At 44.8% G+C, this 26,227-nt stretch overlaps 2 protein-coding genes across 4 annotated transcripts in view; one reads left to right on the forward strand and one right to left on the reverse strand.

Moving 5' to 3' along the window:
- SHISA5 (shisa family member 5) overlaps positions 1-16,457 on the forward strand; it is a 61,703-nt gene extending 45,246 nt beyond the window's left edge. For both annotated transcript variants that reach the window (XM_090021706.1, XM_090021707.1), the window contains 3 exons: positions 5,180-5,295; positions 6,607-6,825; positions 12,439-16,457. In XM_090021706.1, the coding sequence (XP_089877832.1) occupies positions 5,180-5,295; positions 6,607-6,825; positions 12,439-12,518 (415 nt within the window). In that variant the 3' untranslated portion in view covers positions 12,519-16,457. The remainder of the gene's footprint in view (positions 1-5,179; positions 5,296-6,606; positions 6,826-12,438) is intronic.
- Positions 16,458-19,259: 2,802 nt separating this feature from the next.
- Positions 19,260-26,227, reverse strand: part of ATRIP (ATR interacting protein) — a 33,506-nt gene continuing 26,538 nt past the window's right edge. For both annotated transcript variants that reach the window (XM_090021301.1, XM_090021302.1), the window contains 3 exons: positions 22,882-22,965; positions 21,841-22,090; positions 19,260-19,474 (listed from right to left, as the gene is read on the reverse strand). In XM_090021301.1, the coding sequence (XP_089877427.1) occupies positions 19,407-19,474; positions 21,841-22,090; positions 22,882-22,965 (402 nt within the window). In that variant the 3' untranslated portion in view covers positions 19,260-19,406. The remainder of the gene's footprint in view (positions 19,475-21,840; positions 22,091-22,881; positions 22,966-26,227) is intronic.

Genomic DNA, 26,227 nt, shown 5'->3' on the forward strand with positions numbered 1-26,227 from the left:
TTGTGACCGTTATTCCTGGTCACTCCTGGTGGTGCTCGGGGGAACAGTGACTCCCCCAATGCCTGCTGATCCCCCCTGACTAGTTTATAATAAGCCACAAGATCACCCCTCCGTCTTCTGTTTTGGAGACTGAACAGGTTCAGGTCCCGTAGCCTCTCCTCATAGGGCCTGCCCTGTTGTCCCCTGATCATACGAGTGGCCCTCCTCTGGACCCTCTCCATGCTGTCCACATCCCTCTTGAAGTGTGTCGCCCAGAACTGGACACAATACTCCAGCTGCAGCCTGACCAGTGCCGCATAGAGGGGGAGGATCACCTCTTTGGACCTGCTCGAGATGCATCTGTGGATGCATGACAAGGTGCCTTCCTAACTGCCTCTCCACACTGCCGGCCCATGTTCATCTTGGAGTCAGTGATGACCCCCAGATCCTTTTCCGCCTCCGTGCTGACAAGAGGGGAGTTCCCCAACCTGTAGGTATGGTGCCGGTTATTCCTCCCCAGGTGCATCACTTTGCACTTGTCTGTGTTGAATCCCATCCTGTTCTCATCCGCCCACCCTTGTAACCTGTCCAGGTCTGATTGTAGCCTGTTGCATGCTTCCAATGTACCCACATCCCCCCACATCTTAGTGTCATCAGAAAATTTGAACAGGGTGCTTTTTACCCCCTCATCCAAATCACTGATGAAGATGTTGAACAGTGCGGACCCGAGGACCCGAGGACCCAGCCCTGCGGAACCCCACTGCCCACGTCCTTCCAGGTTGAGAAGGACCCATCCACTACCACCCTCTGGGTGCAGCCCTCCAGCCAGTTGGCGGCCCATTTGACAGTGTGGGTGTCTACACCACAGCCCCCCAGTTTTTTAATGAGAACGGGGTGAGAGACGGTGTCAAAAGCCTTCCGGAAATCCAGGAAGACTATGTCCACTGCTACCCCTGCATCTAATGATCTGGTGATCTGATCGTAAAAGGCCACCAGGTTGGTCTGACAGGACCTGCCACTGATGAACCCATGTTGGTTGCCCCTAAGCATGCAGTCTCCTGCTGGCCCCTCCTGGATGTGTGCCAGCATAATTTTCTTGAACAGCTTGCCTAGGATCGAGGTAAGACTAACTGCCCTAGAGTTTCCCGGGTCCTCCTTCCTGCCTTTTTTGAAGATGGGGACCACGTTGGCCCTCTTCCAGTCCTCCGGTACCTCACAAGAGTACCATGAGTGCTCGTAAAGCCGTGCCAGGGGACTTGCAATGACCTCGGCCAGTTTCTTTAGAACTCTAGGGTGGAGATCATCCGGACCGGCTGACATGAATACATCCAACCCCTCCAGAAGCTCCCTAACTAAATCCTTGCTAACCCGGGGCCCGAGGGGGGCCCAGCAGGGAGGTGGCTGTTCTGGTCCCTACTTAGGAAGACGGAGGCAAAGAAATCATTAAACATGTTAGCTTTGCCGTCTGGTGTGACAACCAAGTTTCCCAATGCGTCCTGCAAGGGCCCCACATTACCCGGGACCTTCTTTTTACCTCCTATGTATTTAAAAAAGGACTTCTTATTGTCCTTAATCTGGGAAGCTAGCCCCAGTTCCATCTCTGCCTTGGTCTTCCTAACTACCCACCTACATCCCCAAGCAACTACAGAATAGTCCTCCCTGGTGATGACCACTTCTTTTCCATTGGGTGTAAGCCTCCTTTTTAGCAAGGAGACATTCCCGGATGCTTTTGGTGAGCTACGGAGGCTTGTGTGCTCTCCTGCTCCCTTTGATCCTCATTGTGATTACCTTCCTTTGGGCTTGGAGGATCGTCTCCTTAAGGAGTGACCACTCTCCTTGGACACCTGGCTCCCCTCCCCTCCGGGACCTCAGCGCTTCTCCAACTATCCTCCTTAGCTCGTTGAAGTCTGCCCTCCTAAAATCTAGGGCCGCTGCCGTACTGCATACCTTTGCCACCTTGCGCTGGATGGTGAATTCCAGCAGGCGATGATCACTGTTGCCCAGGTGGTCTAGCACCCGCAGCCCCCTCAGCATGTCATCACCCGTGGCCAGCACTAGGTCCAACAAGGCGTCTCCCCTGGTGGGGCTGTGCACCTCCTGGGTTAGATGGAGGTCCTGCACTCTGGCCAAGAACCTACATGAGCGTTCAGACCTGGCTGACTGTTCTTCCCAGCAGATGTCTGGGAAGTTCAGGTCCCCCATGACTACCACATTCTTAGCCTTCACTACCTCTGTGAGCTGACCCAAGAATTCCTGGTCAAGCTCTAATCACTGACCTTTGAGTAGCTGTTCTTGTACAGTGAAACCTATACAGCACCATCATTTCATACTTTGCCATACATGGCCATTTTATGCTTTAATTCTAAATTTGGTTCATAGATTCATAGATTCATAGATGGTAGGGTCGGAAGGGACCTCAATAGATCATCGAGTCCGACCCCCTGCATAAGCAGGAAAGAGTGCTGGGCCTACATTACCCCAGCTAGATACACATCCAACCTTCTCTTGAATACCCCCAGGGTAGGGGAGAGCACCACCTCCCTTGGGAGCCCGTTCCAGACCTTGGCCACTCGAACTGTGAAGAAGTTCCTCCTAATATCTAATCTAAATCTGCTCTCCTCCAGCTTGTGGCCATTATTTCTTGTAACCCCCGGGGGCGCCTTGGTGAATAAATACTCACCAATTCCCTTCTGTGCCCCCCTGACGAACTTATAGGCAGCCACCAGGTCACCTCTCAACCTTCTCTTGCGGAGGCTGAAAAGGTCCAGTTTCTCTAATCTCTCCTCATAGGGCTTGGCCTGCAGGCCCTTAACCATACGAGTGGCCCTTCTCTGGACCCTCTCCAGGTTATCCGCATCTTTCTTGAAGTGCGGCGCCCAGAATTGCACGTGTTGTAGGGTTGTTGGTTGTAACCATGCTGGTCTAAGGACATAGGAAGACAAATTAAATATAAACATCTAACCAACATGTTAGTCTGTAGAACCTGTCCACTGAACAGCTGTTTTCCCCAGCTGAATCCAGATCTGGAGCTCCCCCCACCTGTCTACTGGGGACAGCAGCAACAGGTAGCAGGAGGGGATGTGCCACTGAACACAGAGAGGAAGGTACTGGCTGCCAGGTACTAAGTCCCCAAGCAGTTAAAAATTCCCTCTTCCTTTCTTCTCTGTGTTCAGTGGTACATCCTCACCTGCTGCTGCTGTTATCCCCAGTACAAAGGGAGGGGGAGTTCCAGAGCTGGGTCCCTGGCTGCTGCCCCAGTAATGTAGTCTGCCCATTCCAGTGGGGATAAGGAGGCTGAGAGTGAGGGGTGCAGCTTCCTGTAGGACTGCTCAGTGCTCCAGCACTCTAATTTACACAGTCTTGAATCTGCCTGTGTTCGCAGACTGGGCTGTATTAAGTATGGTCTAAACAGGGACTACAGATTTTTATCCCATTACCTGGGTTATCTTTTGTGACCCCTTTATCTCTATAGGTTTATCATTTGTGTGCCTCTGTCAGTACTGCCTGCTCCCTCCCTCCTTCCCTCTGTCTTCCCTGTCTTTTGTATTTAAATCACTCTCCCTATTTGATAGCTTGTTCTCTGCATATCCTTCCTCAGCATCTGATGAAGGTAAATCTTGCTCATTAAAGCTTATCCATCTCTGATTCAGCTAGTTACAAGCAGGGATCCAGGTTTTCTGTTTTCTACAGAAAAATGGAGTAAACTGTGGATTTTACCTTTTGCCAGAGGCAAACACAGATTTCTCGTTTTGCCATTTTGCAATGAGCTCCCTATATGCTGGCAGAGTTCCAGCCTGCAGGGAACTGGAAGGGAGTGGGAGGAAGGCGGAGAGATGGGGGAACCATGTGCACAGATGTGCACATGGCCCCAGGCAGCTTGCAGAGCAGCTTCAGCAGGGAAGGGCGGGGGAGTGGGAGTTGGGCAGTTTTGGGGCTGTTGCCCAGCTGGGTATGGCTTTAGGCCTGGGGCTGCAATATGCGGCTACAGGGCCCCAGCAGAGAGCAGGATGGGGCCGTGGGTGGCTCGTTGGGGGGAGGGCCAGCTCTCTGCTGCCATGCACACTCCCAGGGGGCAGGGGCGGCCTGTGACCCACCCCAGATCTGGACCCAGGGCAGGCTGTGGGCTTGGGCTCCTGCCCTGCTTCTTTCCTCCAGGGTCTCTGGAGCCTGGTGGGCATGACCTGGGGCAGCTGGGGACAGTGGGGCCATGCGGGGATCTCCTCACTACTGCTTACCCCCCCAACCCCACTGCCCTGGTGATGCACCTCCAGTGCCTGCTGCTGCTTTGAGGGGTGCAGCCCCACACTGCTGCCCTCACTGCAGCCCTGTGTGCAGGAGGCACATTGCCAGGGCAGCAGGGACAATGGGGAGGGGTGGCAAGCATTGGTGAGGAGATGCCCACATGGCTCCACTGCTGCCTGCCATGCCAGGTTGCACTCGCCAGGCTCCGGAGGCCCCGGGGGAGAGAAGCAGGGTGGCAGCAGTGGAGCCACATGAGGATCTCCTCGCTGCTGCTCGCTCCCTGCCCCACCCCAGTGATGCACCTCCTGTGTGCGGGGCTGCAGTGAGGGCAGAGGCACAGGGCTGCGTCCTCTCAAAGCAGCACCAGGCGATGGACATGTGTCACCAGCGCAGCTGTCCTCAGCCACACTGGGTCATGCCCACAAGGCTCTAGAGGCCACGGGGGGGTGTCAGCAGGGCAGGAGCTTCAGCCCACAGCCTGTGTCTGCCCTGGGTACAGATCTGGGGGTTGCGGGTCTCCCCTTCCCCCCAGGAGTGCATACGGTGGCAGGGAGCCAGCCCACCAGAGCCTGCAGCATGGGGGAGCAGGGGCAGGAGCTGCAGACCTGGGTCCGTAGCCTAGGCATCTGGGAGCCCCTCTGGTAGTGCTGGGAGAGCAGGGGCTGTGGGTGGGGGGCAAGGGGCACCAGCAGGGCCAGGGGGGCTTTAATTTTAATAAAGGGTTTGGGGTTTTCTGTAGCAGAGACTTTGTGATTTTTTTAGCAGAGACTTTGGTATTTTTTAACAGGGAAAACCAGGATCCCTGGTTATAAGATGCATCTCTACTTTGCCTTTTATTTACATGACTAAATGTGAAGTTTTATATTCCTAGTCTTCTAAACATTTTTGTTTGTAGTTGTATAGTAAAAATCCTGTATAGAAAACTTGTGTAACTTTCAACTAACTTTTGTTTTTTTAGTTTTACGAGCTTTGTTGCAGTTGGAATTACCATCTTTGCAGTGTTTGTAGTCACTATCATTCTGTGCTTCACATGTTCATGCTGCTGTTTGTATAAAATGTGTCGCAGACCACGACGTAAGTATCTCACTATTTGCAATTACTTTTCATCTTTTTTAATGAAGATCTGTTTTTAAATAGCATTATTGGTAAATGAACTTGAATACAAAATCTAAGAATCTGAGACACTTAAAACTCTGAAGTAACAATAGAATTTACCTAACGTTCAGAAAATATTCAGTGTTTTTAAGGTTTTTTCAACTGTTACATTTATTTTTGTGAGCACAAATTGAAATAATAGATCTCTGTAGAAGTCATTTCCTATAGCAGTCATTTACCAGCAGTCCATACAATGCATCTTGAACTGCAGCGGAATTACTGAAATATCATCAGGGCCAGGAGAAAAACAAACCTGAGAATGAGAGACTTTCTCTTCTCCAGCTCATGTTAAATTGATAATCTTTGAGGTTCTGTTTCTTGGATTATTACTGATCACTCAGAACTAAGTTATGAAAATCTATTCATGAGATACATTCATCTTTGCTGCGTCACTGCTGACAGAAATCCCAGTTAATTGTCTCTCTCATAAATTCTTAAAACGTGTAAAACTTTCTACTTTGAGGTAACTTTTCATTTGGCAAAACCAGCTGGTAGTTCATTAAGTAGAGCTGGGGAAATCTTTGAACAAGCTGTGCTTTGTTGCCACACCAACATATGAAGCATACAATATCGCTTTGAAATATCAACTTAGTTTTCTACTCTGGTGGTTGTACAAGAATCTAGTTTAAAATGTGGGCTAGTTCTTACAAGATTTCATGAGTCTATATCTTTTAAAATTAGGAAGAATATTCAGTATGCCAATATTGTATTTACAAAGCTATGCTATTTTAAACATAGCTGTTTTTATATGTGAATATATCATAGGACTAGCCTTGTATTTTCTTTTATGTCTTACTGAGGTACTTATTAGAAAAGTAGTTCATATCTTAATAAATTATAACAAGCTAATCTGTTTTTTCTTCCACTGAGATCACTTTAAGTTCTACTGCACTAAAACCAACTACATTAATACTGTATTTATCACATGTTGAATGAATGTTTGCAAGTTTTGAGTATAAATTAGATTAAAAACATAGAGCCTATTCTATGATTAAGATAGGGTCTTGACCAGAATCCGTAGATAACTGAACTGCAGAAGTGAATTCATAGTTTCTGAACAGCCCCAGAACTCTGTACTGGGGCTTCTACCTGATATGAACCATAAAAACAGAAAGAAAAAAAAAAAGGGGAGTTTTCCTTTTGGGAAGGAATAGGAAAAGCAGATTCAGAAAGTTTTCTATATCTTTGCTTCAGTTGAATACTAATATTTTTGCTTTGGTCTGTTTATAGCTGTTGTGACCACCACAACTGCTACCACAGTGATCCAGGCCCCTTATCCCCAGCAACCAGGACTATCGCCAAGTTACCCAGCAGCACCATATCAAGGATATCATCCTGTACCAATACAGCCACAACCTGGAATGCCGGCAGCACCTTATCCGACACAGTATCCTCCACCTTATCCAATGCAGCCATCAGGTCCACCAGCTTACCACGAGACAGTGGCAGGTAAGGCCAGCACAGGGATAGCAAAACACCTTTGGGAAATAAATTTTTTTCTTTTTGGCTTAAATGAATCTCTTGAAAGACGCAATGCATTGAGAACAGATATTTGTAATTGCACACATAAGCCTTACAGGCCTTTTCCACATCCTCTTTCATTTATCAACACCACAATTTAAATCTTTTCTTTATTTAATACACTTGATCTCCATAGACGTTAACCAACAGTTTGACATTTCAGAGAGGTGAGGCGCGCGCACACACACACACACAGATATTTTCCAAATGGAAGATTTTGAAGTAGTATAAGAGGATGAAAAACTACTATCTGAATCCATTCATTTGGGTGTCTTCAGTCTTCCCAGTTAAATGGATTTTTTTTTTCTAAGCAAGATGCTCTACTTGTGTTTCCAAATAGGATTTCAGCATCTTTGTAGTTCAGGGAACAGAACTAGACCCCTAAGTTTGCTGGTAGAGGGGTGGTGGTCTAGCTCTAGATATGCAGATAGGTTAACTGCCCACTCTCAAATATCTGTAGACCTTCTGATAATATAGAATAGTTGTTTCAGTAAGTGTGGATTGTTTGATTAATCCCCACTCCAGGGGCAGGCATACACAACCCTTCCTGAGATGCATAAAAAGCACAAGTAACTTCTTCAGCTATGATACTGGTAATTCAGGATGTTCAGTAAAACTAACTCAGAAATCTGAATACTGCATTTACTTGAATGTAAGATGACCATGAATGCAAGACAACTCCCTAATAATTACATTCTATATATGGCAAATTTATCATTTTAAAAACAATTTTCCAGGTATAGAATTTAATTATTAGAGGTTTGCTTTGAATTTTCCCCCTACCCACTGATACATCAGGGAAAGAAAATCTGCGTGGGGGGGGGTAGGGCAACGATCAAGTGGCCCCCTTGCCCTCTGTGCCCCTCCTTCCTCAACTTCTTCCCCACACAGCTGCCTCCTTACTGTCAGACCTTGCTCTGACAAGGGGCATATTTGAAAACACAGAACTTGAAATAAACATACCTATAGTAATTTGCATAAAATTACTACAGGTACCCATAGATTTAATTTATCCAGAATTGATACATTTTGCCTTTTTTTTTAAACTGCTGAAAGTTTTAGCACAAGAACTTCATAAACACACTTTTAAGCAGCATTTTTGTACCTATTTTTGTGTCTCACACTAAATTAGTCAAATCAATTCCAAATTCCATCCACTGAGCAGGCCTCAGTTGTTCAAGTCCAGAGTGTTATCACCAGCAAGTATCCTGCCTCCCAGACTCCTCAGTTGGTGCTTCAGATACTACCACATCCATGGCATCTTACATGCAAGCCCCAAGCCTGGATGTCTTGGGGTTCAGATGCCCCCAAGTCTTGCTTGCTCTTAGCCAAAAGTCCAAAGTTGCAAGCTAGGGAGAAATCTCTCATCTCCACAAAATAAAGTGTGTAGCCAAGATCCTCCCATTAGGAGGCTATAGGACATTCTCATAAAGGTGCTTGCTCACAGTGCAATGGACAAGTCTCCACTCTCAACTACACAACGCTATTCAAGGTCAGGGAGAAGGGAATCTCCCTTTCCAGATAAAGCAAATCCACCTGGACCAATTTTGCCTCCACCATGGTGGTGATCATGGCATCTCCCCTCCTAGGTAAGTATTTTGTACCTACTTTTGTATTTTTTTTTTTTTTGCAAAAATATTAATTTCTATATGTGTACGTGTGTGTGTAAAATGGTACCTCTAACAAACTACCTTGTGACTGCTGTGGTTCACTTGACAATCCAAAACACACTTTTACAGTTACACCATTCTTAGTCCCATTACAAAGACTGCACCACGCATCAGCATGCCCGCACACCCACCACCACCACCACCTTTAAACCTTCCATTTTTGGAATAACTAAATGGCTGGGATAGACTTAGACAGGCTTTTAAATGAAATGCATTCTTCAGGTATGAAGAAAAAGCATACGTGGTTGTTAGAAACAGGCTGCAGGACTGTGAAATTAGAGATGGGAGGGAATCCCAGGGGTTGCAGACAAGAAAATCACAGAAGAAAGAATAGCTTGGTTAACAGAAGATCAAGTCTTTTCAAAAGGGAAGTGAGTCATTATCCCTTGTAATGTGAGGAAAATTGTATCTGGAGTCAGATAGATTGTAATGTGCCATGAAGTCAATATTGGTGTTCAGTCCTTTGTTCTTAGTGTCCTGTTAGCTTATGAATTTTTGCTCCAAAGCCCATCTTTTGAAGGCGTTATGTAAATTTCCCTTGAGCATAAGTGTAGTGAAATCAGAAAGTCAATAGTTGTTCTGTGAAAAGTGCTCTCCTAAACATGTTTCTGTCTTTTTCCTGTGATCATTCATTCTGGTGTATACTTTTAGTCTAGTTTCACCTACATAGTTTCCACAAGACATATGACACTTTAAGATAGGCATGTGTAGGATCTATGGATTCTGATGAATTTGTTGTGGGTGGTGCTGATTGTTGTAGCAGTGAAGATGTGCTGACAGTTTTGCCTCTGTTGACAAGTCAAGGGTGGGAATATTTCTCTCAAGGCTTGATCTTTATCAAGTATAGGCTGTAAGTGTTTGTGATAACTCCGGTCGGTTCAGGTCTGGGGCAGTATGCGAATACCACAATGTGCAGTCACAGGGGGTTTCTTTTTGTTTGTAGCAGGTTACTTTGGGGTATTCATGTGGCTCTTTCAAACATACATACTATTTCTCTGCTGAAGTCTCCTTGTTTTTCTAAAGTGGTGGTATTAGAATGATATAGCTGTGATACTCAGGAATTATGTGAGGCAAGGATTTCTTAGCGTGATATCTTAATTGAACCAGCTTCATAGTTGGGATAAAGTTAGATGAATTTCTGAATGCAAGACATTCTTCTTCAGGTCGTCTTCTATAAAGGCAGATTTCAGGCTGGCAAGGTGAGTGTTGAGTATTCTCACAGTAGCTATGTTGGGATTTGAGGGTCTGACTGTAGATTACAGCTTCAAATTTATTAAATGTCATAGAGAGAAGTTCCACAAAGCATAGACAAAGCAGACCCTACAGTGACAGACTGCAGGACCTGAACCTGTTCAGCCTTGACAAGAGAAGGCTGAGGGGGGACCTGGTGACCGTCTATAAACTCACTAGGGGGGACCAGAAGGGTTTGGGAGAGACCTTGTTTCCCCTTGCGAGCCCTGGCATAACAAGGAATAACGGCCACAAGTTGTTGGAGAGCAGGTTTAGATTAGACATCCGTAAGAACTACTTCACAGTCAGGGCGGCTAGGATCTGGAACCAACTTCCAAGGGAAATGGTGCTGGCTCCTACCCTGGGGGTCTTTAAGAGGAGGCTTGATGCCTACCTAGCTGGGATCATTTCAGCCCAGTTTTTTCTCCTACCCTGGCAGGGGGTTGGACTTGAAGATCTACAAGGTCCCTTCCGACCCGACTTCTATGATTCTATGACAAAGGAGAATAAATTGTTATGTTGGAACTTAATGCTGATAGGCAGTGAGCTAAACTGTTTCTAATGGGAGGCAGCCTTTAACTGGGGCAGAAAAAAATTGGTTCCAGTGGAATTTAAGGGCTAGGATGACACACTTGCACTACTGCACTTAGGCTGAAGTAGACAGCAGAATTCTACATAAAATGAGATTTAAGCAGGGCCAGATCCAGGAGTGCACCACAGAAGCCTCCAAGGACGTTTTCAAGTCCCTAAAGCTGCGGTCTCCAAACTTTTTACGGTGAAGATCACTTTTTGGTACCCCAAGATTTACTGCAGACAAGCTGCTCAGGCTCTGACCCCACTCACCCAGCCCAGCCCAGGCAGCAGGAGGTGTGGCTTAGCCCAGCCATGTGCATCCTGCCACTCCCTATCATGGAGCCTCTGACAGACTGAGATCAACTGTCAGAGGCTCCATGATCGACCAGTCAGTCAAGATCAACTGGTTGGTGACCACTGCCCTAAAGCACGTGACAGTCTCTCCACTCTTCCCCTCCATGCTAGAGGCATCTCCCCTCCTCTTCCCACCCCCCATTCTGTAGCTGTTGCTTTCTCCATTGTCTGGGGTGAGGGGAGCACCAGAGCCACTTGCCTACCCCAGTTGGGCTGCTAGGGGTTGGGCTCAGCTGGGGATGGAGGCAGAGGCAGAGGCAGAGGCAGAAGAAATGGACGGGGAGTTCCCCTTCCCTGTGCCTGCTCCCAGAGGACTGGGCAGGGAAGGGGACCTATTCTCCAAACTGCTGTTCCTAGCCCCTCACTCTGATGCTCGCCCTGCTTCCAGGATTATGGGTAAAGCAGCCACAGCAGTTGGGAGCGGGAGGGGAGATTTTCACATGCTTTAGGGACTTAAAGTCCCCAGAGGTTTCCACTGTGTGGTTTGCCCACACTGATGGGGACAGAGGAGGATGGGAGCAAGGGTTGCAGCTAACCTTGCAGTGCAGGTTGTTGCTTCCTCACACCCCACTCCTTTGGAAAATCGTGGATCTGCCCCCTCCCACCGGGATTTAAGGAAGCTTGTAATGAAGGGATCTGTGAAATCATAGCAAGAGAAGATTGGGGTACTACAAGATAACTGTACACTGTAAGTCATGATTTCTCACAATAGCTACATTTCATTCAAATAATGCAGCTGTTAGCCATTGGGGTATATTACAAGTGCAAGAAGGACACCTTACTTAGCAACTGACCCATAACTGTGGAAGCTATCTTTGGAAGATATTAAAATAGCTATGGACCTCAGAACTTTAAGAATAAAACAATGCTCATTTTTATGTAGCTTTAAATAATATCCACCCTCAACAATTTCCTGGTGAATAGGAAATAAAGGATTTTTTTTAAAGGACATTTGAATTTAATGTGTAAACCATTTGTGTACAACAGGCGTCGAGGGATTATAGTGGATGACTGTATGGATCTGTGGGACAAATGGTTGCCTGTAAATGCAAGAAACTGGACACATTGGCCAGGGAGTCAAAACACACAGGAACGAGGGACTCAAAGAGGACTCCCTGGCCGATGTGTCCAGTTTCTTGCATTTACAGGCAACCATTTGTCCCACAGATCCATGTATTTATAAGCCATTCCATGTTCTTGATGGTACTAAGTTGGCACTGTTGTCTTAAAATTCCTTTTTAAATGATAAATTAATAATGTTCTCAGGGAGTATCTCCCAAGTAATCTTACTTTTCTACTGAGAGGTTTCCTTAAGTTCTTTCTTGTCTTTCATCCAAAAGTTTATTTTCACTTATCTACAAATTAATAATTTTACCTGACCTTTCCAGCATGTCCCACTGCTCCCTACTGGATAAGCTGTTTTGATATGCAACCTTCTAATATGGGCGGCAGTCTATGGGAAAGAGAATATTACTTAAGCAGCAAAAAATATGCTTAGTGCTGTAATGGATATACAGACTACTTCAAAAAGCTTCCATGCTCAAATTTGTGAAGTATGAATGTGTCCTAAGTTACTACTTGTAAATTATTTTTGGACAATTAAAAATGCAAAACAAGCTGAACCTTTGAAACATGCATTTGAAACTATCATAAGGTGCACACAAAATTCTAAACATAAATATGCATTCTAATAGTAGTTTCCTCTTTTTTGCAGCTGGTGCTGGAGCACCCTACCCCGTCAGTCAGCCCCCTTACAACCCTGCTTATGTGGATCTTCAAAAGCCTACCTACTGAACGGATCTGCTCTTATGTTCCTGCTTGCAAAACATTCTCTTTTTTAAAATCTAATTTGTGCTGTCTGTGGCATACAGCTGTGGCAAATTTTGGTAAAATTCAGCAGCAGCCCTTTGTCTTAGTAAAGAGGCCATCTAAATCTATACCTGTTTTTTAAAACTATATCAAACGCAGCAAGAAAGCAATCCTCACTTGAAGTTATTCGTTTATACCTCAAGAAAATACAACAGAACTTGTTCAAAATTTAGAAAGGCAGGAAGGAGTACTTCAACCATGAAAACCACAATAATGTTTGTTGTGCAATAATTTTTAAGTATGTTAGAAGGGGCTACTCAAAAATAAGATAATTAGTAGTGAGCAATCAAAGCTTTATCATTATTTGCATCCTATTAAAATATAAGTGAATTTTAATGAAGTTTCCTGGCTGTTAAGCAATCTACCTGTTTTCAAGTTACTACACTTAACTAAATGACTTAAGAGGAGAATTTCTTTTTCTGGAATATAGTTGACACAACATGGCATAATGGAACATGGGCTGATCATTTCCTTGTCTTCCTTTCCATTTTTAAAGTTTAAAGCATGAAAACTTAGTAGGTGACTGTTCATCCCATTTGTTTAATTCATTGATCTCCCTGGTCAAAAAAAATCTCTATACAATAAAATAAGCATATCAGAAGTTGAAAATCTACAGATGCTGCATGAGAATAATTGGATGGGAATTTATTTGCTTCACCAGTGCAGTTTATGATCTTTAGCTGTTACTGGAAAAAAATTCACTATGACAAATGATATACATTTGACCTGTGAAGGAACACAGTGCATTTCTTTAATCTATCTTTAACACGATCAGCTAGAGGCAATATTAAGTCCTGCTCATTTACATGGGAAATAATTAGATATAGGAAGATATCTCTTTCTTGCCAGAAGTCGAGACACAGACTTTACATCTTCATTCTTCCCTACAGTTAAGATAAACTATTCTAGAAGGCAGATACATCTTTCGTTAAAAATAAATTTTGAGTTGAAACATAATAGTGGAGAAACAAGAAATCTCAACTGGCTGTATAGGAGATTAATTTTGCTGCCCATTTAATTGACTGTTGAAATCAGAATTTGGATAATTAGAGGTGACAGGATTTGGCCCTAAAACTGCAAGATTTGATATAACTGGGAGTTGCACACATCTAGGGAAAGGACTGGAAATTTTTTTGTTAAAATACGTGTATGAGCCACCAAATTTGACTAGGGACTACAATACTTTTTATTTCTCTACAGCCAAATATAGTACTGACCTTTCTGCTTTAAATGTACTGGATAACCAAATTTTAAAAACTTTACACAACCGTTTTCTGAAATTGAAATAACACATTGTTCTTCAGTGAAGCTATTGGTTAAATATTATTTTAATCAGCGTACTGTAACTAGTGAAATATTTCAGAAATGTTGCTCTCATTCTGGTTTCACTTGTCCAGAGGTTTACAAGCCACTTCTTGTGGGTCTTTTATTTAGAATGTTAAAAAAATTGTTTATAAAGAATTTATTCTTTCACTAATAGCAGTATTTACCTTGCATCTCTGTAGAGGGTTATCATAATGGAAACTGTCACTGTCCAGAACAGCTTTTTTTAATAGACTTAATTTCTATTACCACTGCCTGAAACTAAAATACAGTCAAGTCTGTTTCTGGTGGGGGGGGTTTTATGTAGCTGTCCATGTCCTCGTGCTATATCATGAGGCTCTGTGCATCTTTCTTGTTGCACAGGACCACAGAGAGCAAATGTTGAGTAAAAAAAATAAAGTGCCAAGAAAAATTCACAGAGCAGAAATGGGGTACACTAGGCATGATGCTTTCTCTTTACCCTGCAACCAGGAGATTCTGTAGCACTTGACTACAAATACTGTTCTCTTAGGGTTATGTGGGAACACCTGATGAGGAGGCAGTTCCTACTGAACATGGATATATCTCCCTAGAAACCCTACACATTTTAGAGCAGAAACCACTGCGGAATAATTCTGCAATATTTCTAATTCATTCAGTGTAGCTTCTAACCATTCACAATAGGAGTGGCTTAGGAGTCCACACACAGCAGTGGGGGAACTCAGACCATTAAAGCAACGAGATTCAACCACTGCCAAGATAGAACCTAACCAAAAAGGTGCAGCCACTCAGCATGGATGCCCTGATTTCATCAGAGTTGGACTAGAGGGTTTTTGTAATTGAATGGCTCGGTATGATTACAAGTCTGTGGCTCTGCACTTGTGACTTTTCCTATACTCAGTGATGATAACACTTCTTTTTGTAGTACCGTCAGGGTAATGCATTTTGACATAAATCCTTGCAGACTCAAGGGGAGAGGTTAGCCTAAGATGCAGGCATGCATCCTTCCTCTGTAACTTACAGATCTTAGCTCTGAGAAACAGGTCCATGTAATGCCAATGGAGAAGGAAAGTTAATATCAAAACCTGTTTTCGTTTCAGAGTAGATATGGGCCAAATAACATATGCTGGATGTGCAAAGAGGTGGCTGAGGGACATGCCATCTTATAAGGACAGATCTGTTGCTTGGTTAGGAATGGGATAAGGCAGGCTGTAAGGGAGTCAAACGAAGGCCTGCAGGCCACATCCAGCCCATGGAACCACATGAACCTGTGGCATGCAGAGCCACTCCAGTGGGCAGGCTGGACCCATGTGCACTGCTTGCAGCACATGGGGTGCGAGCTGCGTGCAGTACCCGCTCCAGACCTGGTCTGGATCAGGCTAGTCCAGAGCCAATGCTCAGAGCAGTCCAGCAGGACCACACGCAGCACATGCTCCATGCCAGCCCCATGCCACAAACAGAGCCTGTGGTGCCAGACCCTGCCCATGAACCAACAGCCCCCACTCTGGGACTTGTGCTACTTGCAGCATTCGGGTTGGACTTGGTGCTGCAAAGCCCATGGCACAGGGAGCCAACATGGGGCATGGGTTACATGCAGCACCCCACAGGACATCCCTGTGCGATGGCCCTGGTGCACACATATGGCCTGCAGCCCAATCTTGACCAGTTCTCGGAGCCAATGCTTTGAGCCAGTCTGGCATGCACTATACTAGCCCCCTGGGCCACAGGCAGTGCTCGTGGCACTGGTCTAGCATGTATACCGCCTGCAGCACAAGCCCCAGAGCAGGGCTGGCACACACTTCCTGTGGCACCAGTGGCTAGCATGAGCGGTGCACTGCATGTGGCACCCCACAGGACTGGCCCTGCCCACTGGCTGTGGTGCAGCTGGATCCAGCTTACAGACTGGTTCAGAGACCCTTAAGCTGGATGAGTTTGACACCTCTGCCTTCCTGTGCGCATATTAGTGGAAGCTATATGTTTGTAAGGACAGAAGTTTCACTTAATATATTAACAGCTGGTCTTGGAAAGGTGAAGAAGGACAAAATGGGTGCACATCTGTATGTTTTCCACTTAGCCAAATCTTTCTTGTCAGTAGCATATAATAAAGATGTCATTAGCAGATTGATAAAACAGGACCAAATTTTGTTCTGTTATTCCTATGCAATTCTAGCAAAATCTGTTTTCATATAATTTATAGCAAAGTTAAACTGACATAGGAAGTCTTATTTTATGTATTTATACATGTTACGTATTGAACCTATCAGTCAACACAGCTTATGCATCAATGCTTGTGGTGTTAGAAAATTGAGAGATTGGTTTAAAGTTCAAAATGTTGTAGAAATTAATGTTTTTTTAATTCTGTAAGTGCCTTTATTTTAGAAATGTCTACTCAATTGAATGTAGTAACTATTCTATGTTGTATTCTATTTACCTGGTAATCCTTGTCTTTCTCACTTACTATAACCTTGCTTTGTAAATTGTTTGTATTTGAACTCGAAAAGTATCCCAAAAAAACAGGCATATAGTCTGTGTACCTCTTTGTAATAAATACAAATGTATGAAGTATAGTATATCAATTTTACCATCATATAATGTATTTTAAAGTTTAATTGGAGAAACTAGAATCTTGGCAGAAGACTCTGTGTGTAAAAGGTATTTGAACATTTTTATTTTCAGTCATCTTATACCTGAACATAATGCTTATATTTGCTGACAGTAGACACTGAAAACTGTTTCCAACCGGAAAACAGACACAACAGGCAGGAATAACGCAAATTTTTATATTGCATCTCAAAACATTTTGAAACTTTTGAAGTGTTTCGACTGCCCTCATTTCATTTTGAGGTTGTTTTGAAGTCCTTTGTTTTGTTTCAATTTCACTGTTTTGAGCTTGAAAAGAGTCGAAACAACATTGAAACGAAATGGCCAGTGAAATTTCGCACAGCCCTACTAGTTATATACCTCAGGGTAACATGAACTGATTACAGTCTAAGCTCTGCCCCTCTAAGCTGCAGCCCCCATAGCTCCCCTTCTAGCACTGCCACCATGTGCCCTGAGCACAGCGCAGCCCAACCCCCCCGCCCCCTCCCCACCAGGAAGAGCCCAGAGCCACCCTGGTCCCAGCCCACAGCTGCAGCCCTGCCCAGCCCCGCCCCACGCAGATCCAGGGACACGCCCCCCACGCCCTCCCAGGGTACGTACAATAGCAGGAGCTGCTCCCCCTCCCTGCACCCCCTGGATGAGCTACAGCTCTATCCTGCACCCTGCCCCGGCTGGGCAGTGCCTACCCCAGCCCCACTCCATCCCTCACCTTAGAGGGTGTTAATCTGCCCCCACATGCCCCTTCCCTCCCCCGTCCCCTTCCACCACAATAGACTTACCAGCTGGACGCAGCTGTATCGGATCAGTATTGGCTAATATACCTGCTTAAAAATTGGCTATCAGTATTGGCCCCCAAAATCTCTATTGTCATACCCCTAGTGATTTGTCTTTTTGAATGCTGAGTCAATAGTTTTACTACTAAAATCCTCCTACGTGAGCACTCTTCTGTTCCAAATGAACAATGGCAACTCGGTTTCTTTTAAAAGCCTTTGGTAAGGAACATTGTTGAAAGCTTATTGAAAATCCGTATATGGCCAACTGGATCCCCTTTAGCCACATAGTTGTTAACACCCTCAAAAAACTCTAGCAGATTGGTGAGGCAGGGCTTTCCTTTACAGAACCCATGCTGACTCTTCCCTAAATCATATTTGTTGATGTAACTGCTTTTATTTTTTTTTATTATAGATTCTCCCAATTTGCAGGCAAATTCTGTCCCTGACAGGGTGGGGGCTTCTCTGCACTTACGTCTTAAAACTGTAACAAGTCTGGGCGCTGCTAGCCTGCACGGGGAGCCAGAGTAGCAGCTTGGCTGTCCATGTGCTTCACAGGTGGTAACAAAACAATATTTGAATTTTCCCCTTCTGGGTATGTGAACTCAGAAAACAAGCTCTTCCTTCTATGGAATGATTAGTAAAATATTTCCTTCTGCTACATTTCTATGACAGGTGTGGGCAAAATACACGCCAGAGCCAGCCTGTAGCAGTGCCCACTCCTGCCATGCACCTGCCGATGGCACCATCCAAGCAGGGCTGCTCCTGCCAACCAGGTACTGCTCAGCTCCCCCAACCCCAGCAACTCCTTCCGGCCCTGCTGTGCTGCTCAGGGCAGCAGGTAGCATGGGCAACTGGCACCAGCCATGAGGACAAGTACCAGGTACCCAACACCCAGCTAGTGGGGGAGGAGAGAAGGAAGAGGGGGAGAGAAGAGCTATAGCTGGGTAGCTCCTGGCTCAGCACCTGGGGTCCAGCTCCTAGCTGCCTTCTACCCACTCCACCTGCAAGTGGCTGAGTGGGTGGAAAGTGGCCAGAGCACAGAGCCGACCCTCGGGGTGTGCAGGGCCCAGGGAATATCAGCCTGTGCGAGGGGGGGAGCGGAAAGAAGGAGGGCAAGTGGCTGAGGCGCAAACTGGGATGGGGGTGGCGAGCAGCCGCTGCATGGAATGGTGACACCCTTAGCATGTGCCAATGGCACTGTCCATGGGGCCTGTACAACACTGTGCAGGGCCTGGGCCGTTCACCCCAATTTACACCCTCCCTCCCCTCCTAAGGGATGGCTCTGCCAGACCAGCACAACAGGGACAGAAGAAGGAGCCACTGGAAATGGGGAGCCAAGCAATAGCAGAGCAGCACCTGCAGCAGCCCCATCAGGAAGCTGTGCACACTGGCCAGGGCCCTCGACAGACACAAGGCAGGTGCAGGTAGAAACAGTGCAAGCTGCCTCGGGCAACCCAAGTAGAGCACTGCAGGGTCAGCTGTGGGCCAGATCAGGGTGAGCTCTGCTGCATGCACCCCTCCCCCCTCCTCAGCTACCTCCGAGGACCTAGTGTGCAGCCAGCCCCCAAATGCATGCACAACCACCACTGCCCATGCCACACCCATGCATACCCATACCCCCAATACCTGCTGGACACTGCCACCCCTCCACACATGCACATACCCCCAACCCTGCTATGGCCCCTGCCCTCATCATACAAAAGAAAGACTTTAATTTGAGCTGTTAAAGAATTACCTCTATACACACTGCTCGAACAAACAAAGTCAGGACAAACAATATTTTTTTGAAATAAAATTAAAATTCTATAGCAGATGTTCGATTTTCAGTATATGATTTTTTTAAATCTATAATTTGTTAAAAAGATATCTGCTGAAAGATACTGTGTGCGGCCCTCAACCACAACTCAAACCCATCAAGTGGCCCACCAACTGAAATAACCGCCTACCCGTGTTCTATGGTGGCAGCTAAGTAAAAAAATAGTCAAAGCACTCAAAGTTTTATATTTGTATTACATTACATCCAGTGATCTTTAAAGACATACAAATAGGTTTTCTTCAGGTTAAATTTCAAATTTCTCATTGGTAACAAAGCTAAACAACAAAAATTCATATGGAACAAGATATGGCCCTATGGCAACTAACTTGCCTCTGTTTCTGGAGCATCTGCTTCTGTCTCAGGAGGATACAATTCATCCAAAGCCAACTCTGAAAGAACAGATAAAAAGCTTTTACTATAAACACAAGACAAATATTCTTCCAACATTTGATTTTCTGCATAGGTAACTGGTAGGGGGTGCACAGGGGTGCACGTGCCCCCCTGACAGCTGACACTGATACTGTTGGCAGGGCTGGTGCCCCGACACGGCCGCCACCGCCATCAGCTTCTGTGGGTGCCCCCCCCAGATTCAGGAGGCACCAGTCACTCATGATTTTCCAACTAAAATATAAATTAATGTTTCTTAACACTAGGGGCGCACCTATAAAGATTTTTTGGCTGATACCGATGGCCGATTATTAACCAGCCACACTGGCCAATGCCTAACCAACTGCTGATATGCAGCCCTGCAGCTTGGAGAACAGCATCTGGCCAGTAAGTCGGGGGGGGGGAGGGGAAAGATTGAGGCCCCCATGGTGACGGAGAGAGTGGGGCTGCACAGCCAGGGCAGGCATGGGACAGAGCAGCAACTCCCCACCATTGCATGCACCCCTGGAGGAAGGCAGGGGTGCCCCCCAGATCTGTGTACAGGGCAAGGGCAGGCTGCCCTCTGTGGGCTCAGGACTGGGGGTGAGCCAGCCTGTTTCTGATGGGAGGTCTGGGCTGGGCTGCACTGGGAGGGGGAGTTACAGGGTGGGCTACAGCCATCCCAAAATTCACTGTAGCCACCCTGTAGTCCCCCTGCTGCATGTCCCAAGCACAGCGCCAGCCCAACCCCCCAGCTGGGAAAAGGCTAGTGCAGCCCCTGGCCCCGAGCCCGCAGCAGGCAGGCTGCCCTCGCCCCAACACAAAATCTGGGGGGCATATGCCCCTGTGCCTCCCTGGGGGTGCACGCAGCAGTGGGGAGCTGCCCCCCCTCCCCACTTCCATGGATGAGCCTCCCATGGCTCCACCCCGTACCTCACCCCAGCTGATCAGCCCCTGCCCCAGCCCCATGGGGCAGCCCCTCCCTCACCATGGGGGCCTCAGTCTGCCCCCTCCATGCCTCTTCACCCCTGTCCTGCCAACTTACCAGCAGGAGGCTGCTCTCTAAGCTGCCAGCCTACATTTCTGGCCACATGCAGACTGCGGCTGTGCACATGCATGTGGCATTTATTGGCAACATTATCAGCTACACCAGCCAAAAAAAAGCTGGTTCCTGATCATGTAAATTTTCCTTTTAATCGGTGCCGATACAATATGGACTGCTATAACAGTGTACCTCTACTTAACACTACAAGTATGAGACTAACTTGCTGAAGGCAATAATCAGCATCCAAAATAAAAAATGAGGCCATAACCTTTAAAAAAAGATGATGATGAGAATAATGATTATTACTTTGGGAGTGTCAAAGTCTTTCATTAAAACACATTTGGCCTAAAAATTTAAGTCATTACAATATTTAATTTGGGAACCCAACCTGAGGGAAGAACTATTCTGAAAATTTTTCCAAGTTTAGTGATATATTTCCAAATGTTAGCAGCTGATGGTATGAGGTATTTATAGTACTTAGTATTTTAAGACTAGTTTTGATTGTTCACCAAGCTTACACACATCAATTGAAAAGTAGTTTTAAAAAGCTACAATCATTTCAGTACAGAGGCTGCTTAAGCTTTGCATGGGAATCAAGAAAGAACCTCAGCGCTTTGCCCTTGTAGGCTACTGGAGACACACTACACAAGGAAGGAAATCAACTGTCATTTATACCAATGCCAAGATAATCTTCATTATTCACATTAGGAATCCTTGCATGTTCTGCCTTAGGTACAAGAAAAGGCAGTGGTGCAAGATCCACAGAGTAGGCTATAGGCAAGACTAGAAGTAGTTTGACATACGGCCTCAGATTATGTACCATGACATTATACATGAGTAGAGTAATGTCAGCATTTCTATCATAATGACATGGGAGACAAGCAAACAGCATGCTCATGCAAATATAATTCAGGCTGGGACAACTTACTTCCCATGACTCTGACTAAATGGAGTGTGTTTTATACAATTCGGTAAAGACAGAATAAATTAGACAACTAGTCAAGTTACCACTTAAATGGCAATTAACGGGTTTGCTCTTTCAATAGTTTAAAAAAAAAATAAAAAAAAATAGCAAAAGCATTTATGAAATGCCACACGTACACAGAAATTACAATATCATTATTAGCTGCCTGCTCTGGGACAGATTCTTGGAACTACATATTCAAATGCAGAGGTCTGTATATTACCAGTAAGACATTTTCAGACAGGCAGTCTTCTGGAGGAAAGTCAATAGTTAGACTACCTATTGAAACCCACCCAAAGCAGCAAACATCTATCAAGGGTTGTTAAAGGGGGGAAAATAAGAGTCATTTATTGCTTTATTTCGTTCATTCATTAGTTTACCTTCAAAGACATTCAATTTTTGAGATTTTTTCAGGATGGCTCTTACACCAGGTATGGCTTGATCATACTGATGGAGAACTTCCAAGAGGTGTTCCTGAAACCGTTTATCTTTTTGAGAAAGACTATGCAAGAGCAAAACTGTGTCCCGCAAAAACTGAACAATTTGTTCTTTATACATATGAAAGTTGCTCTCAGATCTTCTAACCTTTACCCACTGTCTATGTAACATTAGGATAAGTGCCTTAACCACCTGCAGGAGAAATAAAGAAAAACGGGTCAAAATAAAGAGCAAAAGATACAGCATTAGTTGGGGAAAGGACTTATTTGTTTTGCCCTTTGGTGGTCAAATATATCAAGTAATCAAATTCCAGTATATAGGAAGAAAACCTGCCTCTCTCTGTTAAGACTTTTAGAAGGCAGCTTTGATAGAACATGGTACTATACTGTACCACAGCAGTTAAAAGCAGAATATCACTTGCCATTCTCATGGGCAGAGGTGGTTAGCCATGTTAGGCTGAAGTCAGGCAGAAGGCAGGGCAGCATGGTACTTAGAGCAGTGATTCTCAACTAGAGTGCAGTGAGATTGTTTTAAGGGTGGCACAAAATATTAGCAGTTAGATGTGCAAACACTTGCACATGATGAACAGGATAAACCTAGAGATTTCCACAGGGGAAACCTTAAATGTCAAAAACATTTCTGACCTGTTGTGGTCCTCACAACAAGAACTGCTTGATTATTTTTCCATAGTCAAAATGAGTGTAAACTATGAGCTGGCATTTTCTGAGGAGTGCCTTGAATCTAAAAACATTGAAATAATAAACAACTAAGAAACTGTCTGGTTCAGAGAGACACGAGCTTGCATAGACAACAACCTTATTCATCCATTGATAGCATATGATGAAGTAGCTTGTTGCCTAAGAAAATTACCTTTCTACACCAGAAAGCCTCTACAGTGCCACCCTGCCGCAGCTTATGTTTACCATTCTTATATGGAATTGGACAGCCTTAACAGGCTAAGTTGGATAGCTCTAGGAACATACCTCAAGGCTGCACTGGCAATCTGTATCAAGTAGTAACACTGATAGACTGGAGCACCGCATGCACTTGGTCAGGAATCTAACAGCCTAGTGTAAAACATACAGAGCTTATTACAGTGAATTCTGTAGCTTTAACAAGCAATCACATCAGTAATAAAAGGAAGAAGTGACACTTATATTGCTAGCTTTAAAAGATTCTAGCTTTCTCCCCCAACAGTCTTTACATTTTAATGATCATTTCCACCGTGACATCAGCTAGATCTTTTTTTTTCCTTTGTGGCTTCCAAGAAAACCTCTCAAACTGACGAGAAAGCTCAAGAAGGGTGTGTAGGGCTGTGGGTGTGGATGTCTTTTTATTTTCTTCAGAACAGGGCTCAGAACTAATACTAGTACATTGAAATATATACCAAAATGTACCTATACTATGGGGAAAAAATGACACTTGCCATTAAAGGGCAGCATAAGAGTAATGACATAGCTGTATAAAAATAAATTGTGATAAATCCAAAATAATGTATTGGTGAAGTTGTTTGATGAAATATCCATGGAATATGCAGGGAACTAAACTTGAAGTTGTCAAAACCTATAGGTACTTGGGTGTGTTATTCACAGCTTCTCCATCGTGGAAACATATTCAGGCAGTTAAAACTAAGGCAGCCCAATTGGCTGTGGCTATAAAGAAATGTTATGAAACCACAGCAGGATGATCAGTCCAACCTTCTATATCAGCATATAAAGCCAGAGTTACCTCTCAGATCTTATAAGGCTCTGAAGCATGGGGTTATGCTGCTAGTAATGGTGTAGACGTTAGGGATCTGTGAAGCTTCAGTCCCCAACTCGATTTGGTGGCGATTCGGCCCAATTCAATGGCCGAATCTCTGAATACGAATTGAAATCAGAAGACCCTTTAGTCTCTCCGAATCAAATCGGAACCCTCTGAATCGATTCAGAGAGATTTGACGATTCAGATATAGACGCAGCTTTAAATGGTTTTTCTAGATACTTTAAGGTACCAGGCGGCTTGTGAATGCTGCAATGGTGGGGCAGATAGAGCATCCCACATGAGTGCGGGGGGCTCCCCAGTGCACTTGGCAGCAGACCTGGAAGTGGACTTGGAGCACTTCTGGTACACTTCTGGGTCCGCCTGGGAGCATGCTGGGGGGCCCTCTGGTGTAGCAACTGGTACCTGCTGGGTCTGAGAGGAGCAGCCGGGGTCCCCCTGTGGCTGATTGCCGAGCCAGAGGGGCATGGGAGGTTCCCCAGCGTGCTCAGCAGAAGACTCGGAAGTGGACCAGAACTACTTCCGGTCCACTTCTGGGTTCACCACCAAGTACACCTCCCCTGTGCTCCTGTGGGACACTCCATCGTCACAGCGTTCACAAGCTGCACCTGGTACCTCGAGGTACGTAGGGAAAAAAAAAAACAAAAAAACCATTTAAAGTGATGTCTATGTCCGAATTGCTGATTATCTGGAAAAAAAAAAAATCGGCATCGAATCTTCAGATTTGGATTTAGCTGAATTGAATCAGGGACAGTGATCCAAATGAACAAATCGAATCAGTGTCCCCAATTCGGGTCAAATCTGAATCAAATACAGCCTGTTTTGCACACCCCTAGGAAACAGAGCCCTAAGAAACTTGTTCTGAGGTATATCTCCCTCAATTCCTGCATCTTTTTTGAGATTAGAAACGGGAATGGATTCTAATTTTAACTAATATTATTATTAGAATGGGAGGATTTTGGTTTAAAATCCTGCTCCTTTTAGCATAATTTAAGCAGATGAGATGCTATGTAGAAGTTATTAATAATCCCCCTCCTCTCCAATCACCCTTTTCTTTACTGTAATTTTGTACTTTCTGGGATGGGATACTATCTCAAAAATAATGAAAGATTTTTCTCCCCCATAGAAATGGTTTGGGTTTTCCAGAGGATTTGAGATATTGCCAGGCAGAATGATATTGCAGTGGCTCGGGCTACTCGTATTGCCTCTTTATATACTCTTTGGAAATTAGATTAGGGTGGGGGAGAAAAGTATTTACAGTTGGATCTCAATAATAAGTGGCGATCCTCTTTGACTAGACCTCAGGACTGAACAGATGCCCACAGCTGTTCTGGCTGGACATATATTTTCTATTCCATGGGTTAAAAGATGTTGCCCAGTCTGTCTAGCAGTGTTGGAAGATACTATCCACTATGTTTTAGAATGTTCTTTATATAATGACATAAGGAGAACCTATTTATTACTGTTTTTGCAGAAAGTGATACATTTTTCAAACAGTAATTAATCTGGCTTTTACAGCAAACAGATCCAAATTTAGTAAGCCATCTTGCAATTTTTGCTTATAAGGCTGAGGGATTAAAAGTTAAATATCCTTTATTACTGATACGATTATACATTTTAACATTAGATTTGATTTTATTGTCTCAATTGTGGATCTATGCACAACAATATTATAGATCCACGTCTTGATTTACTACTATATTTATATTAATAATGTTATGTTAATAGGCTCTACTTTTAGTATAATATTTGTAGCTCGGTTACTTTGTTCAAACGTGTGTGTGTGTGTGTGTGTGTGTGTGTGTGTGTGTGGATGTTTTCAGGAGCATGGCATTTAGCCAGAATCCTTCATAAATTGAAACTGAATTGAATCGGTGTAGCTGTGAGGGTCCAGTAATTATGTGAGGCAAAGATTTCTTAGGGTGATCTTTTTTATTGGACCAACTATGCAGTTGGGATAGTTAGACAAGCTTTTGAAAGCAAGACATTTTTCCTCAAGTCAAGAATGTCTTGCATTCAAAAGCTTGCCTCACTCTAATCCCAACTACACAATTGGTCCAATAAAAGAGATCACCCTAAGGAAGCCTTGAGTCTCACATTAGACAATATAGTGACCTACCACTAACAGTACAGTCCTCACTGACAACTTAATACAATTAAAAATTTGCCTCTATTATGAATAGTTTTTTTTCACTTTTATTTAGTGATTGGCACAGGTTGACTCTATTGTATTTAATAAGGGTGTTCAACCCCTGGCAAGCAGCAGTCATCTGGCTTGCAGGACTCCCCATGGGTCTGGAAAACAATCCCAGTACACAGAGGCAGAAGGGGGGTGGTGCCAGAGCCTAATTTCAGCATATGGGGATGGAAAGAGGCAGTGCTGGGCCCCCAGGACCCAACCCCAGCATGAATGGATGGTGCCAGGACCCCTGGGGATGACTCCTGGTTCAGAGGCAGGGAACAGGTGGTGCTGGTATCCAGAGCCTGATCCTGGCACTCAGAGCTCCATCCAGCTGAAGAACTGGCTCTGTGCCACTCATCTGGCCCAGAGGGCTGAAAGGTTGAATA

This window comes from Crocodylus siamensis, chromosome 11, assembly GCF_052110815.1.
Source record: "Crocodylus siamensis isolate JL-2025a chromosome 11, ASM5211081v1, whole genome shotgun sequence".
In the NCBI taxonomy this organism is placed as follows: Eukaryota; Metazoa; Chordata; order Crocodylia; family Crocodylidae; genus Crocodylus; species Crocodylus siamensis.